Source organism: Rissa tridactyla, chromosome 13, assembly GCF_028500815.1.
Source record: "Rissa tridactyla isolate bRisTri1 chromosome 13, bRisTri1.patW.cur.20221130, whole genome shotgun sequence".
NCBI classification, from domain to species: Eukaryota; Metazoa; Chordata; class Aves; order Charadriiformes; family Laridae; genus Rissa; species Rissa tridactyla.
Window position 1 is genome coordinate 4,442,102 of NC_071478.1, and position 24,171 is coordinate 4,466,272.

Below are 24,171 nucleotides of genomic sequence, written 5' to 3' on the forward strand. Positions count from 1 at the left end.
CACACTGTGCTGAACCAATTGCTCAATGCTGTCCAAGAAAGCCTTGGATTGCACCACCTTCCAAATGGTCTGGAAAAGCAATGTCCTGACCATCGCACCTATCAACCGCGCCAAAGCAATATTCACAGCAGCAGAGTTGTTAACCATAATCATCTGCCCAATTTTGCATCAAAGAAGTCTTGAGACAGTCTCTGAATACTCACATTGCCTCACAACCATCAAAAATTCAAGCAGTAATTCACCCCTGCACTGAAAGACACTCTAGGAATAGAAATTAATCTATTAGAGAGATATAAAAGCCAATGATAATGGAAATCCACATTCAATTAGTTTTTTTCCCACTAATTACTGTGCAGTCCTGTTGCCTGCTGTTACAGAAGAGCCACACCGCGTGAATGATGACACCAGATAGGCCGTGGTTATTAAAGTGCTTTGAAACAGTCTGGGATGAAAGGTATCACAGAGCATCACTCCACTAAGAGAACTTCATAGGCACTGGTGTCACTAGTATAATGCACAGAAAGCCGAGTTGATGATAACATAATGTTGACAAGATGACTTTAAGCAGTCCCAGGTTTTAAATGTATCAATACAATTATTCTTCGCCTATTTTGTTGTCTCAATCAAGGCTATAAAACAAACTTAAGTCACGAATAAACTCCTGAAATTCAAAGATGTGAGTTGGGGCACACAAAAAAGCAAATTTTCTGCCATGCTGAGGTGAGTCCTCGTAGCTGCCTGTTCAAGTGAAGCCACAAGAACCAGCTTTGAGGCTAACCTTCTGCTTCATCTTTGCAAAAGCAAAGCATGCTGGGAGAGGGGTCTCTGCTGGCTCATCAGGTCAGATCGGCACGTTGGGGTAGTGGGATTTTTCGAATATGGGGGCTGCTTTGCAATTCTTTGGGATGAAACAAGCTTTAAAAGAGTAAAGACTGAATATAAAGCAAGCACTGGGTAAGAACATTTAGTTCTTGTATAGTGTTCCAGCTTCCAAGTCCTTTATCGACATTGGTACACGTAGACTTGTGGTTGCGTGGGCATTTTGCAATGAATTTTCAAATGCACAAGTACCTGCCACTCACTGAGACCCTCTTCAAGGCTGAATCACTACAACGAATTATACCACTAAACATTCTCACAGAATGTTACATTTATGTCTACTAATATGTGCTGCTGGTTGCTGTTCATTTGGTACCTGCACGTAAAGAACTTCAGTTGCAGGTTTCTATAGAGCTAGCTACAGAAATGCATTTTGGAATCCATCAGGGCTTACCACATCAAAGTGCTTTCGTTCCAGCAGCGGAAAGCTCTCTCCATTCAGCAGACAGAAGCTGTTGCTTAGAAGAGCTGTCTTAAGACCTTCTGCACGGATACACTGTACTGCTTCTGCCATTATGGGGAGCTGTTTTATCATCTCATTTCTGATTAAGTCCAAGAGAAAAGAGTCCACTGGAACACGGACATTTGCCTGAGAAACCAGAGAACCACCCCCACCCCCCCCCCCCAAGAAGGATAATTAGCCACAAATTGTTTTTAAGTAGAGAGGAAAATAAGAGTGGTTGGGTAGGAAGGCTGCCTGATCATCTTATCTTGCTGTCCTACTTCCTTTGGCAGCACAAGGCAGTCTTCCAGCTAAATTGCTCAGACCAAATAAACTAGTGTTCTCACATTACTAATTCTACAGAAGCAGCAGCAGTGATAAAAGTCTGATTTTTGGAAAGAGAAATGCACTAGGACTGTGCCTGCCATAAAATCAAGGCAGGTTAGAAATAAATACTGATTTACCATTCAGCAGGCAGGAAAGAAAACTGCATTTTAGACTGAGCTGTTTCAAAAAAGACTTTATTCAAGAGAGGATTCTTGCACTGTGTTCCTGGAGCTGTGGTGGAGGGGCATCTACCAATCTTTAGAACCCTCCCTGGAGACCATGGCCTCCATCCACTGAGCGTGCCCATGTATGAGCAGCAAAAGCCTCTCAGCTGGTCTCTGACTCTCTGACTTCTCATCTTGGCTGATCCTAGAGGTGTATCGAAATAAAAGTTATGAAATAAGCAGGAAGAGGCTCATGGAAGTCAAGGCAAATTCAGCTGACCATCCTGCTTGTGTACCAGAGTCATGATGGCAGTGAAAAGTCTGCCCTGAGCAGACAGCAGTGCTTCCTAGACGGTAAATCCAGACCCCTCCATCAAAGGATTCCTTTTAAAAAAGCTCCTCTTTCCTCACTGAACCACCAGGTTCCCACATTGCAGGGTCCCATTTCCCTGCAGTCAGGAAGCACAAAGAGAGGAGAGGGAAGTGGCTTACAATCTCAAAGCACTTCTGTCCCAATTCCTGCAAAAACTCCACAGCCGTCAGCTCTCCTCTTGTGTACTTCAGAGAGGGACTACTTTCCCCTCCAGAGAGCATAGCTTGCTGGATGGTGCCGGCTGGAATACAATTCCGGGCCTCCCAGTCTATACAGAAAAAAGTAAGAAAGCCAGGAGAGAGCATGTATGGCATCATCAGAACTGAGAAACTAGCTTGAAATCCCTCTGAAGTCCGATACATCGACCAGCACTCATGAGAACTGACGTGTTGGGCTAGGGTAATTGACCCAGACACAAAGAAAAGAAGTTTTGGCATTCCCCCAAATGAAGCACCTCACCTCTATATTTGGTGTGGTGCACTTGGGGTGAAAACACTGAGTTCTTAAAGTGTCCTGAAGGACAATACCAATGTTGGGCGGTACCAGCCAGTGCCATTACAGGACTGTTTCATTACGAGATGGGTTCAGGCCCTGATCTGGAGCTGCCAGCACCCTTGCCCGTTGCTATCAGTTCTAGTACTTCTGATGGCACAACAAGGTACCATTGTCATCTTCGCAAGTTCTTGAATATCTTACCAGAACCAGAGACAGCTGGCAGGGACACCTGAAATTTATTTTCCTTCTATGCATAGAAACAAGAGGAGCAAATGAGAAATGAGAATACACACCCACAGCTGTCTTGTAAGGGGACGGGAGGAGCACTCCGCTGGCGTCAAAGATCACAGCTTTATAATGGCACCATCCAGATCGCCTCCGCCGGATTAAGCCCTGCGGGTGCTGCCGGATCCCAGCACAGAGCAGGTAAGGGGTGCGGGCAATGCCCCTCAGGTACGTGCTGCAGAAAATTTGCAACAGGCCCATGCTGACAGAGGAGAGAGACTGGGACACAAAGTATAGAATTACTTTATTAAAGTAAATATTTATTCATGCACATGAAGTGTCCTGAAATTGAGGCACCTGAACGTGGTTTTACGCAGGGTCCTCACGCCCTCCAAACGTTTAGGTAAAACACAATTTCACTAATCACAAACACCCACACTACTGATTACTAATCACAGCAGAACTTTGCAAAGCGACCATGTTTTTGCAATGTTCTTGTTGCTTGCCTGTCCCTGCAGTCAGTCTTGCTAGAGTTAATTTTCTATGACGCCAGACGATGCTGGGAGGCTTTCAAAGACACGTTAGAGCGGCTGTAGCATGCTGGTGTTATCCTGATTGTGCAGGGGTATCCTTTATCCTTCACAGACAGCTCTAAGCCATGAAGCAAAGCCTTTATTTCCAGGGCCGGGTTGTCCTTTAGTTTCTTTTACTTAAGCATGAACAATCCCAAAGCCTGGCACGACCCTGAGCGGCAAAATACCAGAATGGTGGGTGTGAGAGAAAAACAAGAAAAGGTTTTTGGTCTGGTTTTTTTTTTTTTTTTTTTTTTGCGGGGGGAGGGTGCTTTGGCCTAAAGGGATGGGGCCTGGGCCCTGGGCCCTCTGGCTTGGCTGCGTTGCTATGGTAACAGGGCCTGTGACTCTGCGGCAGGCCTGCACAGGCAGGACTGTCACCCCCTTCACTTCCACCCCCAGTGTGCCACCTCTCCTGAAGTCACCCTTAGGGGGTTCGGGGCGCGGAGGGGGGGGGGCGGAAGGGCCGGGCCCCCCGGTCCGCGCCCCGGCCCCCGCTAGGCCTAGTCCAGGCCAGGCCTTGCCAGGAAGAGGGCAGGCTTCACCCCCAAGTCTCGCGAGAACTCACCCGGAAATCTCGCGAGAAGCAGCCGGGCGCCGCTCGCGGACCCCCTCACCGTCCTCCTCCTCCGCCGCCGTCGTTGCCGCGTCGTCGTTGTCGCCGCCTCTTTCGTCATCGCGTCGCCGGCGTGACCCCGGCGGGGTCAGAGGGGAAAGGTGCGGGAGGCGGAAGCGGTGTTTCATCTCCGTTGGCCTCCCCGGAGCGCGGTGGCAGCGGCCCGCGGTGCCCGGGCCCATGAGCGTGTCCCTGGTGGTGATCCGGCTGGAGCTGGCCGAGCACTCCCCGCTGCCCGCGGGCTTCGCTTACAACGCGGCTGGTGAGTCCCGCCGGTCCGGGTCCGGTCCCCTCCACACCGAGGGGGGAACAGGGATCGGGTGCGGGTCAGCCCTCTCCGCCGCGGCGGGGGAGGGAGCTGTGCCCTGTCCCCAAAGCGCCCGGGGGCCGTCCCGGTGCTGCCGGTGGGTCCCGGTCCCGGGGCTCCGCTCCTACCACCCCCGTGCCAACGGCTCCTTTCTCCTGCGCAGCTCCGGAGATGGCTGCGGAGAGCACCGGGGCGGCCCCGGCTGCTGTGCCGGCCTGTTTGGAGGGGAAAGGCCCCGGGGAGCGGGCGGCCATCCTCCACCAGCACCTCGGCCGCAGGGAGATGACCGACGTGATCATTGAGACCATCCAGCCGCGGCCAGGTACCGGCACTGGGGGGAGGAAGCGCCGGTTTTCGGGTCTGTGGTTGTCGACCACGCGGCTTGTGTGGTGGCCCCTTCCCTGGCTTCCCAGGCGCTGGCCCCACCGATGACAGCTGTCTGTCCGTGTGGGGCTGGTGGAGGTGCTGCCGGGTTTGCGAGTTTTGAGTCAGTCGAGTGGTTTGGAAAAGAAGTAGGGAAGCTGAGGAATGCGCGTTGGGGTCTGGACAGGAGAGCTGGTTATTGCTGGCAAACATAAAGAATTAATTTATTTTGGGCTATGCCGCGGGCTTGTCGGTGTTTTGCTTGTTAGTATTGCTGGCCCATAGCAGTGGGACCGTTCAGCTCTGTAGATGTTTAAATTCCCTGATCGGGAGGAATTTTAAAGATGGGAACACCAGGTCTTGTCAAACATCCAAGCTGCCATCAGAGCAGCGCAGGAGGAGCAGCCCCCTCCTTGCCTCTGCTCAGCAATCCTGTCCCGGCTGCTTTGTGTTGGTACTGGTGCCTGTTGGGATTTCACCTGGCACAGTACAGCTTGATCCGCAGCACTGGGGTCTGCCAGGGGTTCGCACTGGGTGTTTGGCAGCTCTGGAGTTTCCCCTGGAACAGCAGAGATGAGAGGTGGTTCGTTCTGCTGCTTTCCAGGATTGTAATTTGACTTTTCGGAGTGCTGTTGTGTACATGCAGGCTGTGTTCAGGGAACAGCAGACATTTCTGGTGCGCCATTAGTAATGTGGAAACTTTTGATTTGTAAAAGATGAAACAAAAGCTGCCGTGGAAGGAAGAAAATCTTCAGAGGCTGCATCTGCCGAGGACAAAAATAAACATGATGATCAAAGTAAAGAGCGTGAGACTGCTCCAGACTCGCCTTCAAAACAGCTCCCTGACCAGATTTCCTTCTTCAGCGGGAATCCCTCAGTTGAAATCGTTCACGGCATTATGCATCTGTACAAAACAAAGTAAGAATGCTTCACTAATTGCGGCTGTAGTGGGAACAGCGCGCCTGAATAATGCTGCCAGCCGGAAGGGTGAGTCGGTCACCCTGGGGCTGTGGCTCCTGAGCTGGGACAAACAGGAAGGGTGACTCGCACCTGGGAGGGCAGACGGTGCCATGCCTGAACGGTGGAGCTTGAGGCTGGTCCAGGTCTCCCAGCGGCGGGTGAGGCCACTCCAGGTGGAGAGGGCTTGTCCCAGGGGCTGTAATACCATAAGACAAATGTGGGATCCTCAAAAATGATGTTTGAAAGTAGCTTCTCAAGGGATCCCACAATTAAATTGTGATCTCTGGGGTCTTGGTGGCAGGCCTGAGGAGCTGTCTGCGGCAGAAAGTTTCACCCCATATTTCAGGGATTACAGTTCCATGCCATTCCTATAATTGCGCGAGAACTTCCATTTTGGGTCTTCCTGAAAGCTATCAGGAGACATAAAATGGGTATTTGAAATAGTAACAAACATCGCTCACTTGTTCTAGGAATAGTTCTGAGCGTCTGGGGCTTGCCAACTTACAACTGTTTTTATAGAAAAACAGATGTTAAATTATTCCTGACAAAACCACTGTTTATTGGAGCTGCCCGGTTTAATCCTTTGCCAAAGAGTGATAGTTTTACGTGGGTACCCTGGACGCTTGCCACAACCCCTTGTTTCTCTTTCTTAGTCTTTACAGTTGTGCAAAAGAGGGTTAAGATTGACAACAAAGCTATTCTCTTAACTGTGGCTGTTGGAAGGGTGATGTATCCAGCTCTGCCTTTGTCTTGTCTGAAATGACATGAAGTTGTGTCACTGTTGTCTCATCAGCAAGATGACCTCTTTAAAAGAAGACGTAAGGCGCAGCGCCATGCTGTGTATCCTCACGGTCCCTGCTACGATGACCAGCCACGACCTGATGAAGTTTGTGGCTTCTTTCTACGAAGTAATTGAGCACATGAAAATCATCCGAGATTCCACTCCAAACCAGTACATGGTGCTGATAAAGTTCAGCTCGCAGGTAAGAGCTGGAAGTCCCTTTGCTGTCAAAGGGACAGCACTGTCACATACAGCTGCTGTTTAGGAGTGCTGTCTGGCTTCACTGGAGCCAAGATTGCACTTTACCCTCGGAGAAACAGTCCTGTCCTATGGCCCAGAGCTTTCCTGGGGCTGCTGACTGTAGTGAGTCCCACACCTTGACCTGGAGGCAAGTGTCTGCCACGTTCTAGTTATCCTGTTTCTTGTTGGCAGGGTATTTAAAAAATATATTAAGGATATATGGTTGTATCTCAGCATATTCAAAAAGAGAGTGGTGCATTGTACTACACTGAACAGAAAGGACCAAGCCAGTGGGGCTTTGTTTGCATTTTAGGAAAGATTTGTTCTGCTTTTCAAAGGAGCCGGGTGGTCTCCCAGCCACGGCCAGCACAGTGTGAAAAGGCCAGTTGCCCACAAAGCTGAGAGTCTAGGGGATGAATTGGTAACCAGATAACAGTTTGCTGCTCACGGGTCTTCTTGCACTGTGTAGCTTTGAGCATTCCCCCTTCCAATTCCTGTGTGGACCCTCTCCCTGGTACCTTCTTTTCTCTGAACTGGAAATGACCTATTTTGGAGCTGGGAGAGAGGTTTTCCCCAGCTGTGAATGCTGCATGAGATATTTCCCATGCCTGTTGTACAGATGCAGTATCTGTACAACATCTGTGCTATTTGCAGGAGTTGCAAAGATGCATCTTGTATATCGCTGTATCAGATTACATGGGCAAATATCTAGTGCTAAGCAGTCTTGCAGCAAATCCGTAAACTTTTACTCAATTCACCCTGAAATTCCTGTTTCTGAGGAAATTCCCCAAAGTCCTGTTCCCCAGTGACCCCTAATGGCTGTGTCTACAGGCAGCGAAAGCAGATCTCATGGGCCTTTATGCTCCTGGCAGGAGTGACCAGGAATATGGGAAGGTGGCGTTCAGCTAATTTGCCTCAATCTGGTGCGATCGTTTGTGAGAAAAGGGGTTTGGGGATGTTACTGAGTGAAAATGGATGATCTATTTTGTTTTGGTTCTGCCTCTTTGCAAATGACTCTCGGGCACGGTTCCGAGCACGCCTCAATTGTGACCGGTGAAATGGATCCTTTCCCGCAGTTAAATTGTTGTTCCTTTCCCTGATGCAAGTGTCCCGCAATGTGGCCCTCTTAAATTTTTGCAGTTTGCAATTTGCAAAGCAAATTGCACTGAAATTGCTGACAAAGAGCAAAACAGATGCTGAAGGGAAATCCGTTATTCCTGCTGCATGCTCAAATATCGGAGTAGCTGTCACTGCTGCGAACTTAACTTCTTGTCTTCAAGTGGTAACGCCAAACCCAGTGCCAAGATGCAATGCCTGCTGGCAGGAGCTGACTGTCTGAAATATCTCCTCTGGTATTACAGGGCTTGGTGGAGGGGAGAAGAGACGATACAGCAGATTTCTGCTCCTCTTCCTCTGTTGTATCAGCTGCGAGTTTTTCTCTTTTTAACTGGCTGCCTTTGTTTTGCGCATAGGCTGATGCAGATAGCTTTTATATGGCATGCAATGGCCGGCAGTTCAACTCGATAGAGGAGGATGTTTGCCAGCTGGTGTACGTGGAAAGGGCTGAAGTCTTCAAATCAGAAGATGTAAGTTTGTTTGGTTTTGTTTTCCTTGCGCTTCAGAGATTTTTAACAGGATTATTTGGACTGGGCAGAACGCTGCAAGAGCTGCTTAACTCTGTCAGCCCAAACCCCATTTCCCGTTCCAGTGCTGTTTCTACCTGGGAGAGTTTATTTGGTGACTTCATGGGCTTCATGCCTCACCACTGCAGCGTCTCACCTAAACCTGCCGTGGGTAGTAGATCTAGTGAATCCAGAAAACAGAATGGGGCTGGTGGCAGATGCAGCCTGTGCTGCGATGAGGATCCTGGTTGTGGTCTAATGGTCGTGGTGGATCACTTTCTTTTTTGATAAAATTCTAACTTCCGTGTAGTTATCTCACAGGGTTACTTTGTAGTGTTTTTGTACCCTAGTGCCAGGACTAATGAGAGAAGTTTGACTTTCTTACATGGGTGCTTAATTTATGATGATTGGAAGGTGCTGAGCAATTTGTCTCTGCTTGTTCTTCTGAAGGGGGCCAGCCTGCCTGTGATGGATCTGACAGAGCTCCCAAAGTGCACAGTGTGCCTGGAGAGGATGGATGAGTCCGTGAACGGGATCCTTACCACGCTGTGTAACCACAGCTTTCATAGCCAGTGTCTGCAGCGGTGGGAGGACACCACGTAAGAGGGTTTTCTTTATTTCCACATCTAAAACTCCAAGTGTGGTGGTTACATGCTGACAAGACTGGTTCTGCTCATCAGAGTGCGGGGGCAGGAATTACTGCCAGTTCTAATGCTCTTTTTTCCCATTAAGTGACTCCCAGAGAGAAATCTCCCCACCAAAAGTAATTGAACAATGTTTCCCGTGAGCCTCACTGCGGAGGCAGGAAGGGAGTTGTAGAGTAATGCAGATTATTTTAAAACATTGCAGGATAAAAATACTGGGGTAAACAGTATTGTATGCACACACAGCCCTGTTTCACTCAGTCTTGTGTGTCTGTTTGGTCATTTATTCCCTTGGCATAGCTGGTGGTGCACTGTAGGCAGATGCGCACAGCTGGCTGGAGCTTAGGAGTCCTTTTGGGAGCCCTGCAGTCTTGCTGTCTTACTTAGATGCTGGGAGAGGATGAAGAAGAGCTGGCCAGGAGCAGGTGTGCAGGGGGACAGGACTGGAAAGTGAGATGGAAGGGACGTGGGGAAGGAAGGGACAATGACAAAATCACTCAGTAAACGGGGAAGGGGAGGCAGCTGTATAATACAGGCTGTATTATTCAAGGTGGGCATGGGCTGAGTGATGGGAGGCTGTGTCCCTGGCTCAAGGAGACCCTCTTGTGGCACTGGGCAGTGCTGGGGGTCACACCTGCCTCTGTCCTTAAAGCAGCTCTTCTTTTTGCTACTGCTAACCCTTTCTTGTTCTTGCTCTTACCATCCTTCACATCCCTGTACATGGGGGTTTTGGTGAGTCTGATCTCCAGACTGCAGAGCCCCCCGGCTGGCACCCAAGTGCTGCTCTCGGTTGTGCGTATTTTACATTCTTCTGGACACTGTTTGCTGTTTTACTGCACATCAGGCAGCCATAGATACTGCAGCAGAAGGCTGCTGATCTTCACTGTGTTTTCTTCTCTGTCACTGGTACCTCTGATTGTCTGATTCTCTCTCTATGATGGAACGTGAGGAAAATTTTAGCTCTCTGTATATCATTTGTAAGCCAAAGTAACAGAACCTTGGTAAGATTAATCAAATTTGTAGCTATTCAAGTTTATGGGCTGCTTTGCTCCATAAATCAAAACCAGTTTAAATTTGAAGCAGTGGAGCTTAGCTAGTGTAGGAGCAAGATCCAAAATAGCACTTGAATATCTAATATACAATTTAAGCAGGACTTACGTTCCCAGTCTAGAGGAACGATAAAAGAAAATCCCTGTCCACTTTGCTTAGGCGCCATGGAGGCTGTAAGTGCCTGAATTTGTATAGAAAGCTGACTGCAATCCAATTGTCTCCTCCCTTGAATATTTCTGTAGCTTATCCAGCAGCTAATGAAAAATACATAAACAGTCTTGGCAACAGGATGCACGGCCTCAGTTACCCTGCTCCCTAACTGAGCTTCTCGTGCTTGGGGTCTGGACAAAGGTTCCTTCTGGTCTTGGGTCTTCTGTCTTTCTGGCAGCACAGTGCTATAGTTTCAAAAGAAATGATAGTGGGGGGGCTGCTACTGATTCTTTAAGGGTACAGTTATGGGACGTTCTTCCTGGAAGGGCTGAGACTGAATCCGTTGCGGTGAGGTGCGATGGAAGCATCTCCTCATCTCCTTACGGTCGTTTTAAGTAGTAAGGTATGTTTACAAAGCGTCGGTACCTCCCTCTGTTACTCAGCTGTCCTCAGCAGTGTAGTTACAGCATCCTCCCACAGCAGTGCGTGCCTGCTGCAGAAAACCCTGCAGGTAATGGAGAACTGAAGATGTCACTTGGCAGCAGTCCGGAGGAGCAATGTTTAGAGATGTGTAACACATCTATACAAGTGCTTCTTGCGATGTTTATGGCTGAGGCAGGGAAGTGTTTCTAGAGCTCGGTTTTGGCTTTTTTGCTTACTGGCAGAGGCTGAGGTTGCTGGCAGCCTCACTGAGGCTTTTGGTTGCAGATGTTCTCTACACCTGGACTGCAGCAAAACCTGATCAAGCTGAGACTGAAATGGTTTCAGGAGAACTGTTCTTTGTTCTTCTGTCACCTACTGACTTTAAAAACAGTAGCCTTGTGTGGAATGGAGGCAAATTTGAGTGGGGTAAATGTGAGCCGAGAGATGCGTGCACATAAGGAGTGTTTCACTGCATAAGGCATTGAGCTCTCTGGCTCTCTTTTTAATTACTATAATATTAAGATGGAGCTCCTTGTGTCTAATCATGATGCTTATTGCCCTCTAGGTGTCCTGTCTGCAGATACTGCCAAACGCCTGAGCCAGTGGAAGAGAACAAGTGTTTTGAGTGTGGAGTTCAAGAAGTAAGTAGGTGGGTGGATGGTGAGTGAGATCTAGACTGGATCGGGCTGCGCAGCTGCTCTAGTTGCTTTTGGGGTTAATTCTGTGGCTGCTTTCAGGCTGATTTTACCAGTCAGTGGTATATCTGCTTTCCTTTTGAGTTGGAATCAGTACTGGGAAGGGATCTTGTCTCCCAGGTTTCCTGTTCTGACAAATGTTTCTGATTCTTAGAAAGAAGTATTAGCACATAAGCTGATCAGAGTGTGTGTGATAAGTATGATAAGGAGGCAGCTAAACCAACACTGAACTCAGTGGTCCCTTCTAGTCTGTGCTCTTCAGACTTGCTTTTGTGGCCCTGCTGAGGTGCCTCATTTGTTTGTTAGCCGAGGCCATTCTTCCATCCATGCCCCACATGCGTACCCAGCACCTGCAGGCTTGTAATTGGCTTGGATGAGCAGGTACCTCCTTCTCTTCAGCCTTTCAGCGGAGCAAGGCTTCAAAGAAGGAGGGAGAAAAGCAAACACTTCTTGGTTTCTAAGGAAGTGACTGGATGTGCAGAGCATCAGCAGGCCATCGGCGTTAGATCACGCTTTCTCAAAGTGCTGATACCACTGCTTGACAGCGTTGTATGTACAGAGCGTTCTCATTCTGTTGACAGAACCTTTGGATCTGCTTAATATGTGGGCACATAGGCTGTGGCCGATACGTGAGTCGGCACGCTTACAAACACTTTGAGGAGACCCAGCACACCTACGCAATGCAGTTGACCAACCACAGAGTCTGGGACTATGCCGGAGGTAAGCTTTCCGTCTTCTCTTGTAGGATGACCTTGTTTGTAAAACAGCTTTCGGGACCCTTCAGTAAGTACTTGCGGTAGAGTTTGCTCGGAGATTAAGGGGTTTGCATCTGTACTAATACCTTGTCTTTTGGGAACATCTATCTCCTCTCTAATAGCAGTTTTTGTGAGTCTGTAGCAGATGGAGGAGGGAGAACATGATTCTGTAATGAACCGGGGCGGTCCTGTAGTCTCTGTGGAATGTGTTTGTTACTCCCTTTCCATCAATTTGCCCTGAGGTATGGGAATGGGCTGTTGTAATAAATATCCTGTAAGGTGTCTGTGTGAAGTCTGCTAAATAACAAATACATCTGTTGTTGGCTTTCTGCCTTGCTAATATGCTGTTGCAGCAGTCTGCATGGTTAATTGTGCTGCATAAAGTATTTCCACTGGTGTCAGCCTGGGTGTTCTGAAGCTAAAACTCCCTGTGGTTGAATTTTCTCTTTTCAGATAACTACGTCCATCGACTGGTTGCAAGTAAAACTGATGGGAAGATAGTTCAGTATGAGTGCGAGGGAGATATGTGTCAGGAAGAGAAAATAGATGCCTTGCAATTAGAGGTAAATATTTTGGCTTGTTGGACTCTGCATTGTGCTGCTGTGTGGAAGTGTTTCAAATCCAGATATGACTATGGGAAAATTACATCAGCTTATGCAGCAGACCTGCTCCCTGCGTGTAGGCAATCATCTTCAGGCAGAAGCAGGATGCTTTTACTGCTGTGTTTTTTGTTGGGGTTTTTTGTTGTTTTTTGTTTCGTTTTGTTTTTTAAAAAAAAAAAAACCACCCTCTCCTTGGCTCTGCAGAGCCAATGCAGCTAAGCGTAAGCTGGCTGCAGTTTCGTCCTGTGTGCACCAGTAGATTGAAGATTAGCTGGTTACGCTGCTACAAACACTCAGGTCACTGGAGAGAGAAATGCCCCTGAGAATGCCCGGACTCACTCACCAGACCCTTCCTAGTGTGGTTTAGGAGCCAGGACATGCACGGAACTGTCAATTCGAGTAGTTTAGCTTGTAAACTGGGCAAGTACGTAGGAATCCATAGCTGTGTGCTTACCTTGGCTATCAAAGAAAGCTGACAGGCTTCTCTGATACCAGCCCTGTTCTGTTCCCTTCGCTTGAACAGGTAATGATTATTTTGTACCTGTTGGCCAGCTTCTCCTATCCTAACTAGAAGGGTAAAGGAGAGAAACTCAAAATTACTGCTCCGCTGAGCAGATACACTGCAGCATGATTTCAGCCGCATTAGACACAAGGGTATCTGAGGAGGAACAGCCCATAGAGACCAGACTTTGTGAGCTTATTGCTCAAATAAATATTTGGTTGCTTTTCTGTGATTTTTCTGAGTAAGACTTAGATGCTAGAACAGCTATTTTTAACCCTTTTTTCTGGGAGGTTGGTGCTTAAACAGTGTGAGACCTCTCTAGCTTATGAGATCCAAATGTCTCTAGACAGAATTAATTTATCAGTGTATTTTGGCTCTTATATTGCTGAGATTGTTCAAGGCTTTTTGCACATGTCTAATTCTGTAGTGAATGCCTAATTTGGTGCTTATTAGCCTGATGATAAGAAATGATCGCGTTTTCCAACCTTCTCGTAACTGATTTGCAGAACCAGGAGGGAAAAGATGGGATGTAAGGCATATATCCTTGTTCAGATGCCAAAATAACATTGGAATGGGCCGTACTTTTTGGAGAATAATAATTTTGAATAGTTACACATAGCTGAGGATGTTTTCCCAGAGATGTTCTTACAGTGAAGCTAGATATGTGCACTTACCCTTCTGCCTTGGGTTTTGGGCTGTGAATGGGGACCTCAGCAACCTTTGGGATCTCAGACTCTCGTGACAGGGATGGTTGATGCTTCCTTTTCCTGTGGAGTGTAAAACTTGTAGAGCTTTGCTACTACAATGAAAAATCTGTCTCATCTTTAAAAAGTTCTTGGCATGATACTGGGTATGGCTTGGCGGAACTTTTACTTGATCCTTGCTGTTGTGCTCTAAAGGCTTTTCTTGACTTCAGAAAAAATCAAGGAATGTTGATTTTTAAAATCAAATTGGTGAAACGCATCTGCTGGATCTGCAGTTTGCACGAATGTTCAGAATGTCCTGTATGCTCAATTTCATCTAATTAAATGGATTTGTATATTGGAGTCCTTTGGGCTTCTTAATCAGCATAGCCACCCTTATGGAAAAGCTGACTGTTCTGTGTATGTCTTCTGTGTTTATAGTACTCGTATTTGCTAACAAGCCAGCTGGAGTCGCAGCGCATCTATTGGGAAAACAAGATTGTCCGTATAGAGAAGGATACAGCGGAAGAGGTGAGCTCTGCTGTGGGCTTGTGTGAAACTCTGCTGAAACAGGCCCCTGGACACTGTTCAGTTAAATGGGAGATGGAGTCAGCCTCTCATACAGCCTGACTGTTGCGTGACGTGGCCTCGCATAGCCTGTTTCGCTACCAGCTGAGAAAATTGGCTCCAAGACGTATCCCTTATCTCCATGCTCAGATCTAGCAATTTGCTGCTCAGTGGTGCAGAAGTAGGTAGATTGCCACCTAGATTGAAGGTTGATTTAAATGTGCTGCTCAGGAAACAGCAGCAGTGGTGAAAACAAGTCTGTGCTGCTGCAGGATCCCTGCTTGCCGATGCCATCCGTCTCGCACTGACGTCTGTCTCTAGGGATGGTTAGTGTAGCATAGACAATATGACTTTAATTTGCTCGGCTGCAGAAAGTGGAAGCTGTCTTTCTGCTCCAAATGCATATTGATTTGCCCTTTCTTTTTGATCCCCCATCTCTCCTCATCACCCTTTGGGAGAAGTTCAGAGTCTCCTCCTATAAAGCATTCTGTAGGCAGGACTGCTTCAAAATGTCACGAGCAAAAATCCACTGAGAATATTTTAATGCTTTCCACTCTACATAGATCCTTTCAACTAGGTTTAACGTGAGTCAGGATTTAGGGTTGAGTCCTTAACTGAACTTTCTGCATGACTTTTAATTAACCATTTAGTATCTGCAGTTAAGTAGCATCGTAAATGTAGAAATCAGGACTGTTGAAATAGTGGTCATTGACCTCGGTCTAAAGAACAGTCCCAGAAATCTTCTGGAGGGCCCTATAAAAGGAAAAACTATAGCAATAATCATCTTGCGCATGACCAGGAAACACGATCCAGAAAAAAACTTCAAAGTGAAACGACTATGATACATGCCCCAAATGTGGTTTCATGTTTAAAGATCCTTACGATTTTATTCACGGCATTCCCTCCATGTAAGCCTTGTCTGGATCGGTGCCACTATGCAGTGTATTCCATTATCAGTGCTCAGGCTACTTCCCCAAATTAACCATCAGCTGCATAAACATTCGGTGATTAAGGCCGGAAGGCTTAAAACCTGCTCTGCATTGACTCTGGCATCAGTGAAGGCACCATGTGTGCTGACACTGACATTTATCCAGATTGCTCCTCCAGGAAAGCATTTTTCCTTTAAATTCTTGCCTCCACTACATGCAAGCACGCTTTTGACACTAATACAGAGGAAACAAGTATTTCTGCATATAAATCTCCTGTAAGTCTTATGTTAGAGGTTTTGGCGTGTTCTGTGCGGTGCCTAGAGAACGAGAGCTTGGGTGTTTTCAGCGGTAGCAGTGCTGAGTCGTGAAGCAGAGGGGAAGAGGAAGCCACCGTACGTGTGTTTCAGTTTGCGTTTAGCATGAGTAAGATATTCGTGTCAGTAGGTCACTGCCTTATGACAGCAGGCTGCTGAGTCAGTGCTGAGCAAAGTAGCATGTTAATTTCCAGACTTTGCCCATATTTATTTGAAGTTTAATGTAAAATGAGCAAAAGCCCAGCATTGGAAAGCCTTAAGATGGAAATTCGAGTTTGCTGACAGATACAAAAAAAGTCTGAGAGAATGGCTAAAGGAATGCTTAACTGCAGTCAATAAGAAGTTGCAGCTTTCGTGTGAATGGAGTGCCTCCTGGCACAGATTTGCAGCCCGAGTTGCTGTTCTGTGTGAGCAGCTTCCACGGCAACGTGGTTCCTCGCTGGGGTACTGCGAGGTGTAGTGCAGAGGGGCCGCATCAAAATTCATCAAAATTAAGCCTTTTTTTTGTTTGGTTGGTTTTTTGTTTACCTGCATATAGTAATTGGGCAAAGTCTAGAAACCACTCCAGAAAAATTGAATGTCATAATGAGAGCGCAGAGGACTTTGATCTCTTTGAAATGCCTGTGTGTTTGTTTTTACAGATTAACAACATGAAGAGCAAATTTAAAGAGACCATTGAGAAGTGTGACAGTCTGGAACAGAGGCTGAATGACTTGCTCAAAGAAAAGCAGTCTGTCGAAAGGAAGTGGGTACCGCTGCCAGGTTTAGTTCCATGCAGCCATTAAAACTCCGCGCACTGACATCCAAAAAGGAAAAAAAAAAAAAAAAAAATCTTGCTATTTCTGGGCAATTTTGAGCTATTTAAACTGGTATACTGAGAGCACAGCTTATTTTTAAAAAAAGCTCTCATTTCTGTAGGTGTTCAGAAATTGAAAGTGCCTGTTGAGCGGAACGCAGCTTTCGGGCTCTTGGCTCCTTTTACATGGTCTGCATATTTAGCATTCAGTAATCCTTCCTCTGCCTGCTCAGAAGTAGACGCCAGTCTGGTTTGCAATTGGCGGATACGTCTGAAGAGAAGAAAGGCAGCTCAGCAGAGGCATCTCACCCAGCGCAGAGAAAAACGTAGACCTTAGGAAGTGCCTGGATGAAAGATGTCAAGCGTGGGGAGCTGTGCAGATCAGCGCGTTCCAGCTCCCTAGGTGGGACTGCCGGCCCTGTTCCTCCCAGCCCACCGGGCCCCTGGCACCGCTGCCCCTCCGGCAGCCCTGCCTGGAGCAGGGAGGCGCGGGCTGGTGAGCTGTGGTTCACGCGGCTCGCCTTGCTGAGTGGAAACCGGGCTGTGTACGATGCCAGCAAACTTTGAGAGCAAAAGCACTGGGTTGTTAGGAGCAGGGAAGCACTGTCTGTGAAACGGGAGGCTACTGATATCCTTCTGGGAGCATCATGCTTCCCAGTCAAGTCGTATCTTCAGGGTCTTGTACTCGGGGTGTGGTGGGAGCCAGCATCTGGGAGTCCCTGACTGCCCTGAGCTCTCTAAGGACCCCGTGTAATCTCTGTGCCCTTCTCGGTGACACGCATTGCAGCGTGTGTTCAAGGTTACAGTCCCGTGCTCCCCCACACCCCCCGCCTGTTGCCTCTGTTGGCCTTTGGTACCAGATGGAATTGCCCAACTCGCAAGGGAAGGGATTCTCCCGGGTTATGCGGTTTGAGGGACAAAGGAAGGGATTCTGCTTCACAACATCCTATTCCACGTGCAGGTAACACCATACGGACAAGCCTTAAGCTGGGTGGGAAATCCTGGGGGGGGATTTCAGAGTCCTCTTGTGTTGGCCCCCCTTGCCCATCTTTTGCCAGAAAACCAAGTTCCAGGTGGCCTTGGTGGGGCTGAGGAGAGCTGGGGGTCAGTTGCCCAAAGGGATTGGAAATAAAGGATGCAGCGGTGTTTGATCTTGGTACCGTGCGCTGCTTTCCTGACTTGTGCTTCTATTTGTAAGGTGTTCTCAGCTGAATAACAAAGTGGCTAAACTTTCCAACGAGCTGAAGGAGGAGCAAGAACTGAATAAGTGTTTGCGAGCGAATCAAGCCTTGCTTCAGAACAAACTAAAGGAGGAGGAGAGAGTGTTAAAGGAAACCTGCGAACAGAAGGACCTGCAGATCTCTGAGATCCAGGAGCAGTTGCGGGATGTCATGTTCTACTTAGAGACGCAACAGAAAATCAATCACCTCCCAGCTGAGACCCGACAGGAGATTCAGGAAGGACAGATCAACATTGCAGTGGCGTCTTCTGCCAGCTCCTCCGCGGGGAGCACGGGCAAACCTTCTTCCAGGAGAGGCCGCGGCAAGAGGGGCAAATGAAAATCCGAATGCCCTGCTCCCATCCTGAAACTGGCCGCGCTGGTGGTAGGCCAGGCTCACCCTCGGGACTCCAGCTGGGGACGCCCAGTTCACTAAAGCTCAGCTAGAAATTGTCTTCAGAGCTGCTCATAAAACTGGCTGCCAGTCAATGGAGGTGTCTGTGGTTATTTAAAAGCATTTCACTGCACTATTTAGCTATTTTTAGGCAGATCTTAATGACCATTTTGCCTTCCTACCTTTCCAAAGCCCCTCCCATCATGCGTTTGACTTTCTTCTTGGAGAGTGTACTGTTTGGGGTGGGTGTGTATATGTTAAATATCGCATTCCCTACGGGGATGCTGTAGAGTAGGCTAAGCCCAGTGTGTAAGGCTTCTCCAGTTCTCCTGGATTGAAAGTATTCTCAACTAAGAAGTGATTTTATTTAATAAACAGTGTAAATTAGATCGTATACATCTCCTTTTAGTATGTGCAGTCCTGATGCTGCAGAACTGCTAGTGCAGGAGTAGAACTGTAGTTTGGAAACAAAAAGGAAAACAAACCATCTTAGTGACATAAGAAACTGAACGAGTCCTCAAGGCTTGTAACCTAGGATATTAAACGCTTTAAGGGACTTTGCTACTATCTCTTTCTTCATTTTAAAGATGGCCTGTGGAAGGCCGGTGCTTGCTGCCTTTGGGGCAGAAAGCATGGAAGTTTTATATTCTGGAAACTGTATAACGTGGTTATTTTACAGGCGTTTCTACAAATGAAATAGAGCGATCTTTGCGAAGGCTGGTACATGTTCTGTATTAACGGCTGCCACGGTGTCCTGATCCTCCCGGAGCAGGGCGTGTGTGCCTTCCCTCCGTGAGCTGCAGGAGGGATGTGTTGGCATAAGCTCCCGTGCCGCTCTCCGCAGAGCGAGGTGAGGGGAATGACTAACGCGGCGTTTTTAAAAACTCTCTTCCTCCCTGCCTGTACCCAGCCCTCGCAGTAGCTGCTGTGCTGGCTCTGCGGCCGAGCCGCGCGCGCTGCCCCACGACCGGACCCTCGCCGCTAGATGCAGCTGTTGTATCCAGTTACTGCCATCACTTCGCGCTGCCCGTTCTGCTCCGAAACGTGGCTCTGCCCAAAATCTCGGCTGGCAAAACTTTCATGTTATTTGCCCCAAAAGTATGTAGATCCCGTAAGGGAAATTTGAGGACAAATCTGGGTGGTTTTGTGGCTTTTTTTGGTTGGTTTTCACTTTAGAATATACATCAAGCGTGATGCTTTGGGGTGGGAAGAGTTTTACCCTGGCTGGAGAAGTGCCTGTCCTGGTTGTTGTGTTGCGCTCAGCAATCGGAGCATTTAAAGGCTAATTCTCTATTAAAAAGGGCTGGGGAGCCCCGCAGTTGTCTCACCAGACCATAGTATGATCCTTTTCTGTTGTTCGAACCGCAGGAACAGCCGTGATCTTGGTCTGTAGTGCTGAAAACACTGCTCTGACTTACCAGCTCCAAAGCGCAACACAGAAATAAACCAGCTAGTCCTTTATTGCTAGAAGTTGTTCTTTTTCGGCCAGTTGAAAGGAATGAGTTACAATAAATAGAATGATTCTTGGAAGGTGAGTCGTTGAAATCTGCTTCCTGACGTTATGGACTGGAAGCGTTGAACTTCCTCACTTTGAAATACAGGGCGCTTGTTCGTGCACTCGTTGCATCCTCTGCTTGGGTTTGGAGATCTGCCCCAATCGCCTGGAACTTCGACCTTTTCTACCTTTGTAGCATGAATGTACACTAACTCTTTTCTAGTGTGTGGATTGTACAACCAGGCCTCTGCCTTCTGTAAATTATTCTAAGGACCTAGAGATGTACAACACAGCTTGCTCTCCTATAGAAACTATTTTATTTGAGATATATTTTTACACCATCTAAGATCCTCTGACCTTTTGCTGAAAGCTTGCTTTGTGTAGAACACTAAGATGCTGTACTATATCTTGGAATTCGTTTTCAAAAAATGTGATTGAAAATTAAAACAGCGTGCGGTATTTTTGTTTGTGTCTTTAACTGGAAGTGGAGGGAGGAGATGGCAGGGACAACGACAAAACATGCGCCTTATTCTCTCTGAAGTCGTCTGCTTTTTCACTCAAAGGCGAAGCTGTCCAAACGGGCTCTTTGTCATCTTTGGGCTGGGGGGAGGTTCGGTTCAGCTGAGCCGCTATGAGCAGAGAAGGCAGGGTAATTCTCTCTGGCTCACGAGAAGGGGGCAGCTCATGCAGAAAAAACAAGGGTTGTTGAATGCTTTTGTGTTCAACCAAATTACCCTCAGCCCTTGAGTCCCCTCCAGCTTCTCCTAAAATCATCCCAGGTGGCAAAGCACCCTCCAGTGTCCATCTGGGTGTTTATTCTCCGCTGGAGATGCACCGGGCTCCCCTGGGCTCCTGCTGGGGGTGGCTGAGGGCACCTTCCCCTGCGAGACTTCGCCCGCGGAGGGACCACGCTGGACCTGGCCGCAGGGCAGAAGCGGCGCTGATGTGGCTTCAGCCCACACGTGGCTTGTGGTGAAGGGAAAAGTCCCAGCGAAGGCTGGTCTGTGACTCTTCCTTACCCACCACCCAGACACCCGACTGCCTGGAAAAAGCAGCGGTGCTCAGACCGCTCCGGCCTGTCATCAGGTTTTGACATCCGTGTCTCAAACAGCAGGTCAGCTTCGTGGCTGATGACTCAGTGTCGCCACAGTAGAGGGTTGCAGCAGCAGAAAACTTCCCCCAAGCACTGGACAGCTGAGATTGGCCAAGCTCCTTAAAATATTTTATTATTTTTTTTTTTTTAATCATGAAAGAAACACGCACACCCCCCCCAAATGAACAGCAAAGGGGTTTTACTGTCTCCATCGGTGCTGCGTCGGGTGGCTGGAGTGGTATCAAAGAGAGCTCTAGGACAAAGCCTGCCTTGGCCCTGGCTACAGGGTGGTAATGGAGAGATGTTCTAGCAGGAGCGAGAAACGGGGAACCTGCTGTCCCCCAAAGGGCTGCTGGTGGCCAGTACGTTCTATAAACTTCACTGGATCCTGCTGTTCCCTCCACGAAAGGTCCATGATTCACAGGCTGGCAGAGAGGGAACGGGACAGCAAAACAAGTCGTGATTCTGCACACGTGGGCAGGACGGTAACAGAAACACCCAAAAAGCTCCGACGGCAGCTCTGCACCTCTGTAGCGAGAGCACCCACCCGCTCATGCGAGGAGGTCATCGGGGACCGCAGGAAAGGCTGTGGGATTTAAAATGGCCATGGAGAAACACAGATGGAGCGGAGTGACAGCCAGAAGTCGCACGAAGCTTGGCAGAGTCCTCCGCGCTTTGAGGATGCTGAAATGATTCACTGCAGCAGCTGTTCCCGAGCGAGGGGAGAGGCGGAAAGACGGGGTGAGGGGTCAGCACAGCTTCTCATCGGCCAGGAGAAGCAGCGCCCGCAGCCGGAGGGACGGCAGGGACAGAAAGGACCATGTCCCCCTCCCTGGGAGGGAACTGTAGGGCAGGTCGGGGTGAGCCGGGGCCCAGGGCTCAGCTGTTGTTGCTTCGTGCCTTGGGAAGTTCCCCACAAGCAAATAACCAGGTCCAGATTAGCAGCGCTGCGAGGTGGGACTCAACAGCGAGGTGGGCTTCCCCCCCGCCACCTCCAGCACCCTCAGGGTACGCCCCCAAGCTCCGAGCAGGATCTGCTGGGGTGGGAGAGGAACTCGTGGCCCATGAGACCTGCCGCCACCTGAGCTCCAGAAGCCCTTGGTTTCCCTGCTGGTGGGTTTCCATGAGCACCTTCGGGATCAGCCCAGCAGCAGCCTGCAGAGCCCCCCCAGCGCAGCCCCACTGGCCACGGGTACCGCAGCTGGGGGTGAGACGCCTGGCTGACATCGCTCTGCTTCACATGGTTCCAGGGACCCATTAATTTTTTGGTGGGCTAATTTGCCTCTTGGGAAGAACCTGTCCCTCAGCACCAATTAATCCCCTCCGTCACACGGGTTCTGCTCTTGTAGGACCTGAGGACCCAGGTGAGGTGCCGTCTCTCTGGTTAGTGCCCTAGAAGAATTTTTCCGTGGTGCCACTAGCAAACACGGAATCACCCCAACGGCAGAGGTCCGCGGGTGCCTGTCTGTCCACCCGAGGAGCTGGAGCACCCATGGCCATGCTGCGCTCCCTGCGGGGCCCGCTGCCATCCCAACCGCCTGCTCTCCCCTCCCTTTACCTTTTCACCGCAGCCCGATTCCCTAAGGCCCCCGTGGAAAATTCCTGCCTTGATTTGCACCAACCGACTTGTCTGTTCTTGTTTGAGCACTGAGAAATTCACATCAATTTCTCCTGGGCTTCCCTCCACCACCCCCTGTGGGTTTTTTGGGTTTTTTTGATATTTTTTTTACATAAGTGAGCATTTTGGTCTAATAACTGCATTTTAAAGGCAGGCACATCCGGCTGGTGCAGCTCCCCGCAGCGGGTCCTACACCAGGACAGTCAGCAGTGTTGGGAGGGGAGTTTCGCAGCAGGGGAAGGACTTTTGCGTATCCATTCCCCAGCCTGAATTCCTGCCCACGTTTCCCAAGGCAAGAGCTCTCTGCGCTGGTTCGCTTCAGCCTCCGAGGAGCAACGGCAAAATAGCGACAGCTTTGCTTGAAGGAGGAAGCAATTTGTGACATTTGCGTTCATTTCAAGCCCACGTTACAGCCCCACACCTAACACTTCCTGCTCCCGCACCACCCTTGAGCAAACATTATTTATAGCAGCAAGCAGCATTTATAGCTTTGCCCCTTCTTGACCTGGAAGTAATTGGTTAATTGAGTTAGCCAACAAACCTCAAGACGCTCACATGGTTTCCTTCCACCTTCTCGCAGGGAGCTGGAGAGTCAAAATCCTCCCATCCCAAGCCGGTTAAAAACATCCAACACCCCAGAGAGCGCGATGTTTGCTTCCCCACCAGGAAACTGGTCCCTGTTGAACCTCCTTCAGGGCCAACAGCTCCTATAAAGCTGCTGCACCTGGGGCGGCCCCTGCCTTGCTGGAGCTGGAGCTTGCTCTGGGGTAGGTGGGGGTCCTTGGGGGAGGGTTTCCTGAGCGGCTCTGATGCTGGGAAGCAGTGGAAAGCTTTGCTGCTCACTGGCGTGACCTGTGAGCTCACCAGGAGACTGAGGTTTTGGTCTTTTGCACAGAGTTAGCAGTGGGATGGGTTGGTGGTTGTACAGGTTACCTGGGTTTGTGGGCTTGGGGGCGGCGGGGGGAGGATGAGCCATTGTCTTGTTTGTGCCAAGTGTGTGTCTTATTCCCAACCTGAGATCCCCGGGGCTGCGCTGGTCTCTGGGGCTGGGCCCTGCACGTTCCTTGTCGGCTGAAGGTGGCACTTCAGCGGCCACGCTTCTCTTCTGCGCGCTGCTGAAGGGGTTGTGCTCTCACAAGTGCTTAAACTGAGCTGTGGAGCCCCCGTGCCTGTGCCCGGGGGTGTGCGGGAGCCTGGGCTGGGCAGGGAGCTACGGGTGCTCCACCTAATGCCAGGGGAGGTTGCAAAACATCCACCAAAACCCACCCGGCTGCCCCAGCCCCAGCGGCCGGGCTGCCTTCATGCATTTAAGGAGGGCCTTTCCTGGAGGCAGGCTGCAGCTTGGCTGTTTGTCTTGCCTATTATCAGTGTCCCCATGTGCTGGCACTGGCCTTGGAGGACAGTGTCAGTGTAGGACCCACCTTGGTTTTCTGCCGGGTCCTATGGAAAGGTGCAAAGATGATGTTCTCGACATCCGTTTACAATGCCTGTGCCTCCCAGCCTCCCCCTTCCCTCGTGTCTCTATTCATATGTGACTTTGTGATATTTAGTGCCCTGTATTGATGTGTGACACCATTAGGTGACGAAACGAATGCTCCTGCCCTGTAAAACAGAGGGCTTTGCGCACATGGAACAAACCCACCTTGGTGGGCTCCTTCTCCCTGGGGCGCGGGGAGGCACCCACTACAGGTGTGAGCAACTTCATGGTCTCCGTGTCTGAGCTCTGTAAACCTAAAGTGAAACCTCAGCAAATCTGTTTAGCGTGTAAAACGTGACTGGATCTCCGAGAACAATCCCTCTACGATACTGGTAATCTTAGTCCAAGCAGAATTAACGTAGGCTGGAGAAACTCCTAGTGCCGTTGGCTTGAATCCAT

General features: G+C 49.2%; 2 protein-coding genes across 7 annotated transcripts in view; one reads left to right on the plus strand and one right to left on the minus strand.

Moving 5' to 3' along the window:
* ACAD10 (acyl-CoA dehydrogenase family member 10) overlaps positions 1–4,221 on the minus strand; it is a 16,758-nt gene extending 12,537 nt beyond the window's left edge. For 3 of the 5 annotated variants that reach the window (XR_008469079.1, XR_008469080.1, XM_054219082.1), the window contains exons 1-4: positions 4,046–4,221; positions 2,974–3,140; positions 2,305–2,453; positions 1,274–1,468 (exon numbers count right to left, since the gene is read on the minus strand). Coding sequence is in view for 3 of the 5 variants with exons in the window: in XM_054219082.1 (XP_054075057.1) it covers positions 1,274–1,468; positions 2,305–2,453; positions 2,974–3,140; positions 4,046–4,221 (687 nt within the window). In the remaining 2 variants the exon portion in view is untranslated. Of the gene's footprint in view, positions 1–1,273; positions 1,469–2,304; positions 2,454–2,973; positions 3,185–4,045 lie in introns of all 5 variants that reach the window. The other 2 variants (XM_054219083.1, XM_054219084.1) reach the window with 2 other exon arrangements.
* Positions 4,221–20,043, plus strand: BRAP (BRCA1 associated protein). Of its 2 annotated transcripts, XR_008469081.1 has the most exons (13): positions 4,221–4,355; positions 4,564–4,722; positions 5,480–5,681; positions 6,517–6,706; positions 8,217–8,330; positions 8,817–8,965; positions 11,199–11,274; positions 11,910–12,048; positions 12,537–12,646; positions 14,312–14,401; positions 16,322–16,425; positions 17,675–19,187; positions 19,458–20,043. XR_008469081.1 is itself a non-coding variant. In XM_054219085.1 (12 exons), the coding sequence occupies exons 1-12, from the start codon at positions 4,274–4,276 to the stop codon at positions 18,033–18,035; spliced, it is 1,776 nt and encodes a 591-aa protein (XP_054075060.1). In that variant the 5' UTR covers positions 4,221–4,273; the 3' UTR covers positions 18,036–20,043. The 2 variants fall into 2 exon arrangements, 1 of the variants encoding a protein (XP_054075060.1); XM_054219085.1 differs by having other exon boundaries at positions 17,675–20,043.
* Positions 20,044–24,171: the final 4,128 nt, after the last annotated feature.

Bases quoted from the DNA above. Each gene is read 5' to 3' on its own strand.
- BRAP (XM_054219085.1), top strand. From the start codon at position 4,274: ATGAGCGTGTCCCTGGTGGTGATCCGGCTGGAGCTGGCCGAGCACTCC. The intron at 12,049-12,536 runs GTAAGCTTTCCG...TTCTCTTTTCAG, and splicing joins AGTCTGGGACTATGCCGGAG to ATAACTACGTCCATCGACTG. The intron at 14,402-16,321 runs GTGAGCTCTGCT...TTGTTTTTACAG, and splicing joins AGAAGGATACAGCGGAAGAG to ATTAACAACATGAAGAGCAA.